The sequence below is a fragment of the Plecotus auritus genome (genome assembly GCF_963455305.1).
Source record: "Plecotus auritus genome assembly, chromosome: 9".
Taxonomy (NCBI): Eukaryota; Metazoa; Chordata; class Mammalia; order Chiroptera; family Vespertilionidae; genus Plecotus; species Plecotus auritus.
In genome coordinates this window covers 126,406,649-126,418,842 of record NC_137783.1, presented here as the reverse complement: position 1 = coordinate 126,418,842, position 12,194 = coordinate 126,406,649, and the positions used below count along the sequence as shown (strand labels likewise).

Genomic DNA, 12,194 nt, shown 5'->3' with positions numbered 1-12,194 from the left:
AGAGATGTGGTATTCCTTCAGGAACAGAACAGTTCATTATGTTATGGTAAAAACTCCAGTGGAGCCACCACAGACAAAGTAATGGATCCTGAGACTGGTAGTGGCCCTCAAGTCCATGCCAAGCTCAGACCCAGAATGCTGCCGAGCCCGTGGCCTGTGCTGAGGACAGTGTGGGGGCTCACCGAAGGCCTTTCCCACTCACTCCAGCAGTTCTCAGGTCGCAGTGAGCTGCCTGCTCTACTTCAAGGTCAACTACAATGCTGCCGAGGGCAGCCCCTGACCAGCAGTTAGGGGCCAGAGTTGAACACTGTTCTGCCTCTAAGTCCCTGTGAAGCCTTAGGGACAGCGTTTCCCTGTCTGAGCCTCCCTTTGCTGAGGGGACTGGGCCCCACAAACTCTTAGGGCCCTTCCAGGTAGGTCAGTCCGTGGTGAGTGGAGGTTCCAGGTTTCTTCCTCGTGTCCACAAGCAAGAAGTGTATGCTTTGAGCCGCGGTCCCGCCCATTTGTGGATGGTAGTTGTGTATGCCCTTTAGTGCTATCAACACCTTCAGGGGATGGCCTCCTTACGCTAGACCAGTGGTTCCCAATGTGGGGCACATGCCTCACAGGAGGGCAATTTGATTTTTAAGGGGGGCAGTTTGAGAATGAGTTATTAACAGTGAATTTTTGCATTTCTTATCGTTCTTATGGTTCTAGGGGCCTCATATACAGTATATAAATATATATTGTGACATATTTATGCATTTCAGTTCTCTATGTTTTGAAACTTCATTTGCTATTTTTTCATATCACTTCATATTATTATTGTTATTTTAACAATTTCTTCCTCAGTACTTCAACTGTCCTTTCGTTCTTTTATTTTTCTCTTTCATGGATGCCGTGTTCTTTGGAAGCTTGTTTAGAGCAAGCTACAGGCCTTTTAGGCTTCCTCCATGTGAATAGGAGTTCACTTTTTAAATAAGAATTATATGTCATGGGTGGGGGAGCATCAGGATTTTAGAGATGCTTAGGTGGGGCATGACCAAAAAATGGTTGGGAAGCACAGCGCTAGACCCTCTGGGCATACGGGAGGGGTGAGAACCAAAGGAGTAGAAGTTGAAGCTGTTTCTCTGTTAACTCTGCCCCACAGAGGTCCTGAGACAAGCTTGGAATAAAGTGCTATCTCCTGCATCTCTCAGGTAGCAGCAAGTAAGCCCTTCCACTGTCTTACTAAATATGGAAACCTGCGTATCTACACTAAGTTCTACCGCAGCAGCAGGCAGGATTGTTCCCTTACCGTACACATAGGAGATCCCCACGAGCTCAAAAATGGCAATGATGACGAGGGCATAGGAGGCAGCGTATGTGTCCACCAGCTGAAACATGTAAATCCCACCCTAGCAGGGAAGAGAAACAATTGAGATCAACGGGCCTGGCTCAAGGCTCTGTCCCATTTCTAACAGGAGAGGACAGTCAGGTGCAAACAGGAGTCAAAGGATCTCCCCTCCCTAAAGCTGATCCAGCATGCAAGCTGGAGGCCTTGCCATGATGGCAAAGCCACCCCCCCCCCCTTCCCGGAGACTTGAAGCCCATCAACAGAAAAAGCACAGAAAAGGACCTAACATCTTACTCTAAGGAGGCCAAGATAGCATCTGAAGATGTGCATGTGAGAGCAGCTGGATCGGTTTGTTTTTGCTTTAAGCAATAGGTGAACATTTCTACCCATACATCTCCATGTGGTTGACCTTCATATAACCTTGAGGTGTCTTCAGGCATTTCTCCTGCATCCCCCTGCATCGTGGCCTCACTCTGTAAGTCTCTTTACAATCGATGAGGCTGAAAGATCATCTCATTCCAAGCCATCATTTTACAGATGAAGAATCTAAGGCCCAAAGTGGTGACTCGCTCAGGGTCACACAGAGAGCAAAAGCAATACGTACACTGAGTGAGCGACCACTCCATGTACCGAGACCCTCAGGCTAGAATGACCTCAAGTGGCTGTAGACACTTGTGTATGAGGAGTAAGCAAATGGACATTTCTCTGGTCAGTAAATTTGGATTTTCTTAAAGTAGGACACACCTGCCTTGTTGGCTCAAGAAGGCTACATCTCAATTATGAAGATGTAAGAAGTGCCATGAGTAGCCAAGGTGACATATTTCCCTCTGTGGTCAGAATCCCCAATAGCCTGGGGCCATATGCACAGAAATGCCAGTGACTTGGCTACTGTTATGAGTTCTGAGCGCTAAGGGTGAAAGGACAGACAGCCATTGGGTCCCCACCCCCCGTTACCTGAGTGATCATCGGAAAGCCCATGATGAAGAAACAAATGCAGCAGCCCAGAGTAAAGACCGGCTTGTGGGTGCGCAGGTACTTGGGGAACTCGTCCGAGATGGAGGTCACTATGGTCTCGATGGTGGCAAACTGGAATGGTGCCAGGAAAAGGGCGTCTGAGATAGACCACACCAGCCCGAAGGCTCCAAAAAGCCCTCTGTGCTTCCCACAGGGAACATGGTACCTGTATCAGGTTTGGCTTTTAGGACTGCCTTCCCTCGATGGGCCTAAAAAGGCTTGTTGGGTCCAATCCACAAGGCCACGAGGGAATGCAAGCAGGTTGTGAGCTTTAGAAATTACCTCCAGCCCCGCAGAGCCTGCACTCATACTCACCGTCAGAGTAGCTGAAGCTGCACTTCGTATTCATGAGATGTAAATCCTCCTCCAGTTTACCTGCATTTGATCTTCTACTTGAGGAAAAACCCTCTTTGCACCCAGCTCCTAAACTCTGAGCGCCTGTCAGCATGATGGGTAGTAGCCTCCGCCCCAGAGCAATTCCGCTAAAAGTGACTTGATATTATTCTCCCTTATCCTGCCCCATAGAATTTGCTTTGGCAAAATGACACCAAGGTGGTAAATACACTGGCTAAATCATGCACAGAAAGTGGAGCGAGGAATAAAGGAAGAGAGGGCCACTCTCTGGCACCATCTCACGAGTCCCCCACAAATGCAAGGTTATCCTGAGTCCTGGACAGGTAATTCACCATCTCTACATAGCTTGAGAGAAAAATGCAGGTACCGCTAAGCCCATCCCCCACTGCAGGCAGGATGCAGGACCCAGGAGACGGGCATCTTCAGAAGGACCCTGGGCCAGGGATGGAAGGGGAGGGGGCTCACCATGGTATCAAGTCCGAGAGTGAGGAGCATCAGGAAAAAGATGATGGCCCAGAACGGAGAGAGGGGCAGCCTGGTTAAGGCTTCCGGGTAAACCACAAATGCAATGCCTGGCCCTGGAAAGAACAAGACAGATGATTGCAGACAGGCCCCCTCTTCCTGGAAGCCCACCGGGCCTTCTCTCCATGGAAATCCTGAATTGTTACTTACATGCTGCTCCCACTGTTTTTTGCTTGTTTGGTTGGTTGGTTTTCTTTACTCGTTTCTACCCATTTCCCCAATTAGATCTTAAGCTCCTTGAGGGGAAGGACCAGGGGAATTAGATCCATATCTTGGGGAACTGAGAGGAGGGGCCCCAAGACTCAGACCCCAAGGCCAGGCTGTGTCCCGTGAAAATAACATGAAAAACCCATCTTTGGATGGGTGAGTTGGTGAAGAATATAATAATTATCCTCTAGAACAGTGGTTCTCAACAAGGGGTGATTTTGCCCCCAGGGGACATTTGGCAACAGCTGGAGACATTTTTCAATTTCACAATGGGGATGGTGGAGGATGATTACTGGCATTAGTGGGTGAGGCCAGGGATGCTGTTAAGCATCCTTCACTTCATGGGGCAGTCCCCACAAGAAAGAATTACCTAGCCCAAATGCCAATAGGGCTAAGGTTGAGAACCCTGTTCTAAAGGCTAGGACACGCCCAGAATGGCTTCATTTCAGGAGAAGCCATTTACATAAAACGTAAATCCACCTAACACAGTTCGGATCTTGCCCTACAAAGGCTTGGGAATGATGGGGGTATGTCAGTCCACGGGGAATCAGCTGGGGGGAAGGGGGTGGTGAAGCATAGTGTAAGGGTTAAGAAAGTCTGGGTTCTAATGGTCAGGCAGATCTGGGTCCAAATACATACTCCATGACTTACCAGCTGTGCAACCCTAGACAAGTAATTTCATTTTTATGAGCCTCAGTTTTGCCCATCTGTGCAATGGGAATAACAACAGTACCTCACAGGGTGGTTCCGGGGAACCGGTGAGAAAATGCAGGCAAAGCACAGAGACCAATGTCTCACTTGCAGAATGTTACCTTCCATTATGAGTGAACAATGAACTTGGAAATCAGCACTTCTGATTCAGGTTTTCCCAAGAATACCACGTGCTCTTCGTGGAGGAATCTGAGCTGCCGTTTTCTCTGCCATCATAAAGCCCTGCCAGGGTTCCTATCTGCCTCGCAGCCTGGCTGGGAGGATTACTGTAACCCAGGGTGGCTAATGATCAGCAGCTGTGAATTTCCTTGTCAGTAGGAAACTCAACGATAATGGGCAGAGATAATGCCAGGGTAACACACAGCCCACACACGTCTAAGAACCAGAAATCACAGCACCTCGAGTTTTTACAACTCGAGCCTAACAGCACTTTTAAACTGGAATTTATCAGGTTGTTTGTTCCGAATGATGCCGAGGGCCTTGGGGTATTTAAAGCATAAAGCCCTGAAGGCCTCAGATATCCCCGCTTTATGCATTTATTGAACACACAGCAGAGCCAGCCTCAGAAGGCTTCCTGTGTGAACCATAAAAGAAAAGGCTGTATTAAACTTCAGCTCCAAATAGGTCTCGAATGCCAAACACTGAGGAAGCAGCAGCGCGCGGCGACAGCTGGGCCCATAAAGCGGGCAAGAGGTCTCGGAATGGCCACTGCGGAGGACTGGGGCTGATGGCCGCGGCAGGATCCAGCCGTTGGGGCTTTACTGCTCTTTCAGGGTGAAAATGATTTCATGTGCGGCCTGCTTCTGTCTCAGCTGCCTCCCTAAGGTACAAGTGAAGCATCCTTTTCAGTGATCTCTGTTCTTCCAAGAGGGCAGCGGAGTGGGTTTTAAAAATACATTGTTTATATTACTTGGTAAAGTTCAGATTTTTTTTTCTCGAAAGATGGATTGTCTGAGCCACAGTGGAGTTTCCCCAGATGAGGCCCACAGGGCTCATAGAAGTCCCGGCATCTCTCCAGTCCCAGGGGAGCCAGTGCCACCCAGGGGTGGGGTACAGGCTCCACGGCCCCATGGATTGGAAAGCGGGACTTGGTGAGACTTGTCCCTGGACAAACCTTATCCATGGCATGGAGATAACAGTACCTACCCTCATCAAGTGTCTGTGAGAATTAAACGTGCAGATACAAGTAAAGGGCTCAGAACGATGGGCACGGAGAACTCAGCAAGCATCGGCCATTATTGGTCTTCCTCTGAGAAGGGAGCAACCCGGGCAGGCCCCCAGAGACCTACAGCGATGTCATCCTTTGTCCTAGAGTCACTTAAGACACAGCCAGGGGCCCTGGTCACACGGGGAATGGCCACTCTGCTGGGAAACCTATCACAGATGGATGAGTTCTCAGAAGGCGTAAGGGCTGGCGCTCAGGTGATAGACAGATGGTGGATGGCAGGCCTGTTTGAGGGTGTTCGTTTTGATGAGCCAAAGTCTCTGAAGTACTAGGGGTGAGGCAGTGCTTCCTGGTGGTCTGGTTACCTGGCAGTTCCCACTAAACTTGGAAAGTCTAAATACATGACCCACATTTGTGTCCATCTGCTCTAGTCTGGCCCGGGGTTCCTGCTGTGGGAGGAGCATCTTGGTCGGGCTCGAGGCTGGCTTCTCCCAGGAGTCGCCACTCCACAGGCAGCCATGGAGATGATGCTAAAAGGCTGGCTCCCCAGGATGCTGCTCTGGTGGAGTAGACGCCTGAGAAGGACGCATCCCGTCCCTGTGCTCACTGCGAAAGGAGAGCCCAGCTCGGTTTCATGGCCAATCCCACCTCCGGGCCCCAAAACTCCCGTGTGGCTGAGATTTGGGGAAACGTCCATGACAAAAATGCCTCCCTCAGAAGGCAAACAGAGGGCTGTTAGGTCACTAAAAAGAACCTGGTTTTGACTAAAATCCAAAACATCGTTACTAACATTGGGTCGGCAAAAACATACTGCCTGTCTATATGCCAATCCTGCCCAGCTAGGAGGGAGTGGCCAGCATTTAGTATGGGCCTGACCCCCGATCTCCGACCTGTGTCCACAGAACCTCTCCTGGACCAGAGAAACCAGACAAGTCTGCAAATCACACAGAAGCAAGCAATCCAGACGAGCAGGGCCAGCTGTCCACGGCTCGGGGAGAAGTCCTAGGGGCCACTGCCCCTCTCCGGGGGCAATGAGGCCCACTGTCCCTGTGCCGAGGATCAACACATGTCAGAACAGGTTACCAGGGCTCTTTTTGTTAAAATCAGAAGACATGGAAACAACTTGGAAAGGGGAAGTTTCAGAGTGAAACCTGGGCAATTGTCTGATGTAAAGGAAAAGCAGAATTCCATTTGGGTTTTAGCGACACGTACCCCCAAATTCCTTTCCTGGGGCAGAAAAGAGCTCAGATGTGTAAACTAATGTGGCTTGGCCACTGGTCACAATGAACACGATAATGTCACAAAAATAACAAAATACATCAGGTCTGCCAGAAAGTGGGGCAGGGAGGGTCCTCTGCTGAGAGGGAATGAGGACAGCTGGGGTGGCACAGGCACCCCTGAAGACAGAGCCCTCTCTGCCTCTCTCTTGCCCTCCCTGCTCTCCAGGGAGCTGCAGATTTTCCACGGAGAGGCCTGGCTCAGCTCTAACCCAGGGCACTGCTGCAGAACCGAACACCTGCTCTCCAGGGAGAGATCATTACCCCCTGGAGCAGGCCGCCTCTTTAACTCTTTGAGGCCCGCAGTGCACCATCAGCACCACGGAGGCACTAATTAATTCCCCTTGGGATGTCAGGAGAGATGGGCAGTCCACCAAGAAGGTGACACTTCCAGTTCTCTCCTGCTGGCACCTAAGCCATTTGCTGAACACTGCAGTGAGCTCCTTGAAGAAAGGTAAGTGCACGGCGAAGCCACTCTGGATTATCTAGGGCCACAGTCATGTCCCTATAGCCCCTGGCATGGCCCCACACTGAGGCATCCCCTAAAAGTCTGATTAGAGAATGGTCATAATGATAAGCAATAGCCACAACGAAGTCCCTTAATCCCAAAAACCTACCAAACACCCAAATTCTCTGGAGAGCAAGGCTGGATGGAAATCAAGAGTTAAATAAAAATATTAAAAACTCTCTCTCTCTCTCTCTCTGCAAAATGCTGTGCGAGGAATATGGATTAAACGAGATAAAAATGTAAGCTCTCTGCAAACTCAGAAGTGCCACACCAATGTTAGCCATGAACATAGGATGACTTGGGTGGAGAGTCAACATTTATTCTACGTCCCTCCCAGCGCCATCATCCAACCTTTCCTCCCACTGGGGAAAACTGCAGGTCTGTCTTGCTGACTAAGCAGAAAGCCCTGAGAGCGCATGGGACCCAACAATCAGGAAAGTGCTTCGTCAGGAACAGGCTGCTCTGAAGGCAATGCTCCTGTGAGGCGTTAGCACTCAGGTCCTAGTGTCCTCTGCAAGGGACACATCCTGCAGCCACCTGTGTGCACCTCAGCTCTGCTGGCTTGCCTAATGACTCCTCGACCCACACCCATCAGGTGTAACAGGGGAAACCTTACTTAGGCAGGAGCTGAGGTAAGAGGGGAAAGGAAAACTGGAGCAGAGGAGAGGGGAGCAAGGCAGGGGTTTTTATAGCGACCACTCTGGCTAGGGCCCAGCCAGCCCTGACCCTGTGTGAGCTTCTACTGGGGATATATCTCTGTCCCTTCGCAAAGGGGAACCCAGGTGCCCAACCCCCCGTCCTGTTCCAGAGGCCAACTTTCTAGCAGAGCAGAACTTAGGGTCTCGTGAGGCGAGCTCGGCACCTGCCCTGCAACAGCGGCTGACAGCGACACTGTACCTTGGTCCGCCACGTTCTCAATGTTGACCTTGCGCTCATTGGCCATGAAGCCAATAACTGAGAAGATGACGAAGCCGGCAAAGATGCTCGTGGCACTGTTGGTGCAGGTGACAATTAGAGTGTCCCTGGAGAAGAGATGAGAGTTGGTGGTTAGGTGTGCCTGGTGGGCAGGAAGAGACAAGGGGGAGGACACAACGTGTGCACACATGTCTGTGTGTACATGCTATTTCCATGCATGCATTTGCTGCAGGCTGGCCTTGTTTTATTTATTCACAAGGACAGGGACAACCAGTCCTGACCACAAACGCCCTTGGGCTAAATTTATAAGCACCAAAGGCGCAGATTTCTCCTAACTGCCCTGTCCTGGCGCCTCTGGCTCCACATGCTGTGAACTGACAGAGGCAGGTCTGTCCATCAGAGCAGAAATTGAGGGGGTGGGGCCTTTTGGGGACAGGAACCATGGATGAGAGAAGGCAGTGGGACCATGAAATGCCACCAAAGAATGAGAACACCGTGGATTGGGGCACCCAGACTGAAAAGGCAAGGGGGAGCGGGGGCGGCGGGGGGAGGGGGGGCCGAGACCAGCGCCCTCTGCTGGCAACAGGCTGCAGTTTCCCAACCTGCCCTGTCCAGCCATCCTGGACTCAAGAGAGGTCACAGCTAGAGCCTCAGGGCAAGTCACTTCTTCCCACTCTGGTTTTAAATGGAGGCAACGGCCCTGCCTCCCTCACAGCTGCTGTGAGGACAGAAGGAGATGATTCCTGCACAGCACAGAGGCCGGCACAGGCAACTGCTCAGTAAACAACCTCCTTGTCCGGCCCCTGAGTTTACTGATGAGGAAAGTGAAGCCCAGGGGAAGGTAATGGCTAATTAAGGGTAGGTCAGGATTTGAATCCAGACTTTCTGCCTCACTGCCCGTGTTCCTTCTGCCACACCACACTGCCTCATTTCTAACAAAGCACAGAGCAATGCTTCCCCCTTGGATGATGTTCAGACTGATTCTCAGTTACAAGCTAGTGAGCAGCAGTGGCCAAAGAAGTCCGTACCCCATAGTCTGACACCACATTTATGGGCTGAACTATGTGCCCCTAAAATTCATATGTTGAATTCCTAACCCCCAGTTCCTTAGAATCTGACTGTATTTGGAGACAGGGTCTTTAAACAAGCAATTAAGTTAAAAAGAAGTCATTAGGGTGGGCCCTAGTCCAGTGTGACTGGTGCCCTTATAAGAGAAGGAGATTAGGGCACAGATACACGCACAGGGGGAGGACCATGTGAAGACCCAGGGAGAAAACAGACATTTAAAAACCAAGGGGAGAGTTCTCAGCCTTGTCAACATCTTGATCTTGGACTGCCAGCCTCCAGAACTATGAGAAAATTCTGTTGTTGATGTCACCCACTATCGGTATTTGCTATGGCAGCCACAGCAGACTAATTCCAAAGGCTCTCTCCAGCCCCCTGTACACACAGCATCAGCTCCAATCCCACTGCCCCCGCCCCATGTCCCTGTCACTCATTCCCACTCATCCCCACCTCTAGCTGTCCTTGCCACCTGCAAACATTTCCTCCTGCCTGCACCTGTTGAAATTTGGCCCAGTCTAGATCTCACTCCTGTGAGGCCATCCCAGCCATCCTAGGCCACAGCTTAACTCTAGCTGTTTCTTCTGGGTTCACAAAATATCCCATACTTTACCAAAAACTAGAGGCCCAGTGCATGAAATTTGTGCACAGAGGGGGGGTCCTTCAGCCTGGCCTGCACCCTCTTGCATTCCAGGACATCCCTCTCACAATCTGGGACCATTGGCTCCTAACTGCTCACCTGCCTGCCTGCCTGATTGCCCCTAACCACTCTACCTGCCTGCCTGATCACCCCTAACTGCTCACCTGCCTGCCTGATTGCCCCTAACCACTCTACCTGCCTGCCTGATCACCCCTAACTGCTCACCTGCCTGCCTGATTGCCCCTAACCACTCTACCTGCCTGCCTGATTGCCCCTAACTGCTCGCCTGCCTGCCTGATTGCCCCTAACCACCTCTGCCTCTGCCTCAGCCCCCGCCGCCGCGGCTTCATCTGGAAGGACGTCCAGAAGGTTATTCAGCTGTCCGGTCCAATTAGCATATTATGCTTTTATTATTATAGATAATAATAATGACAACTGCCATTTAGTGAGCACCTACTATGTGCACAACATTGCTCTGAAAACTTTGCATACATCATCTCTATCACTCAACAAAATATAATTGAGTTTTATAGATGAGACAGCAAAAGCTCAGAGAAGTGGCATACCTTGCCCACATCTTGGAGTTTTAGTAAATGGTGAAGAAAACTCAAATACAAGTCTATCTGACTCCAAGGTACATCCTTCTCTCCATCCTTCCTTCCTCCCATCTTTCCTCCCTTCCTCCCCAACTCCCTCCCTTTCTTCGTTTTCCTCTCCCTCCCTCACTCCTTTTCTCCCCCTATTCTTCTTTCCTCCTCCTTTCTTCCTTCCTTTTTTCCTTTTTGTATCAGCTCCCCAAGAGAATGGGCCTTATTTTCCTATTGCTTGTCATAACATGTCCAACTTTCAATATCATCTCCTGCAGGAACTGGTCAGGCTCTATCGGGGTCTTTGGGTTCCACAGCGTCCCTAACACCACACTATCCAAACGTCACCATCCTTGACTCCCCTGGGGATCTTGCCTGGATCTTTAGGTTCCTGGGCCTGCCCACCTCCAGACATTCTGATGAATAGATCTGGGAGGGGGATTCAACGTTTGCATTTTTTTTTCAGCTTTACTGAAGTATAGGTGACAGATAAAATTGTATTATATTAAAAGTGTACAATGTGATGATTGGATATATGTAGACATCGTGACAGGATCCCTACCATCGAGTTAATTATCACACCCATCACCAAGGTGCTCTTTTCTTATAGGGTCTCTAGAAAAACATCTGTAGAGTGACTGAATGACCAGACTTCACCAGTGACTCCCATATAACTGAACCCAGGAACTGAGCTGCTGACAGAACAACCATCCCAGGACATGTCTCCCTGCACACAACCTACAGAGGGACTCTCCACCCCACGTGCCAGGGTCAGCAGTGCAGTCGGGGTGCAGGCCACCAGAAGCCAGCAGCCAGGCCTGAGCAGGGTTCTCCTGTGCCAGGGCAACTCTCTGGCTCTACCCAGGTGCAGGGTGAGGGTGTGGCCTCAGTCCATTTTCTGTCCCCAGACCCTAATACCCCTCGCCAGCTGCCACTGGGACTTGAAAGGCTACCACGTACCTGTAGCAGTTGTTGTGGAATTTGTTGTAAGATGAGAGCGTGATCAGGCCTCCCCAGGCGGCAGATAAAGAGAAGAAAATCTGAGTGGCAGCATCTTTCCACACCTAGCAGGCAAAAGGGGAGAGGTCACTGAGAGCGGCTGACCCAGGCAGGGAAGTCTGCCAGGCCCCTGGCCTCACCCCTGCCCCAGGCGAAGGCGGTAGGGAACGAGATGACTTTGGCATTGATGCAATGAGAAATCTCATTTGAAATTACCAGGCAGTGAATTACCTGGCAGATTTCAGCTCCAAAGGAGAGGAACTCAATAAACTACATACACATTTCATCTTCCATTTCCTACCATGGAAAACTATACAGAAGGGAGAGGCCCTTCTTTAGCTGCGATCACTCTCAAAAAAACTATTTGCAGCAGCAAGATATGTTGGTGGATCCAAAATATAAGCCTTTTAAAATTAACATTTCTACAGATTGCCATTAAAAATCTGAAATTCTATGGCCCCTTTTGTAGCAAAGCCGCCTCTGCCACGGTGGAGGGGGTTTTATAAGCCACGTGCTTCTTGAACTTGGCTGACATCGCCTCTTGGTTCTCTTGGTGATTCCTCTTAATTGTCCCCATAAAACTCCAGAAGGCCACCCAAGCATGTGAGCTGGAGATTTATATGATTCGTATGATGGACCTGCCATCATTTTTGTAAATTAAATCCGGTTTTAAAATTGTGCTTAAAATATGCAAAGAGAAAGTTCAAAGCTGTGGTTTTATTTAAGGCAGCCATTTGTCCAGCTAAAGAACCACCTCCTAGCATCAAGGGGATATGCAGCTAGAAGAGGATAATCATAGTATTTAGTGTCCGATCAAGGGTGTGAAAATCAAGTGTGATGTGGGACTTCTGGGGTTTCCGTACTTTTAAAGAGTGAGGGTCCTATCTCTACCCCTTTCCTCACCCCTTTGTGCTACCT

At 50.1% G+C, this 12,194-nt stretch overlaps 1 protein-coding gene across 3 annotated transcripts in view; it reads right to left on the bottom strand.

The window, feature by feature from the left end:
• SLC6A5 (solute carrier family 6 member 5) overlaps window positions 1–12,194 on the bottom strand; it is a 48,635-nt gene that overhangs the window by 12,442 nt on the left and 23,999 nt on the right. For all 3 annotated transcript variants that reach the window (XM_080641132.1, XM_080641131.1, XM_080641130.1), the window contains 5 exons: window positions 11,238–11,341; window positions 7,971–8,095; window positions 3,149–3,261; window positions 2,270–2,401; window positions 1,277–1,376 (listed from right to left, as the gene is read on the bottom strand). In XM_080641132.1, coding sequence (XP_080497258.1) covers window positions 1,277–1,376; window positions 2,270–2,401; window positions 3,149–3,261; window positions 7,971–8,095; window positions 11,238–11,341 — 574 coding nt within the window. The remainder of the gene's footprint in view (window positions 1–1,276; window positions 1,377–2,269; window positions 2,402–3,148; window positions 3,262–7,970; window positions 8,096–11,237; window positions 11,342–12,194) is intronic.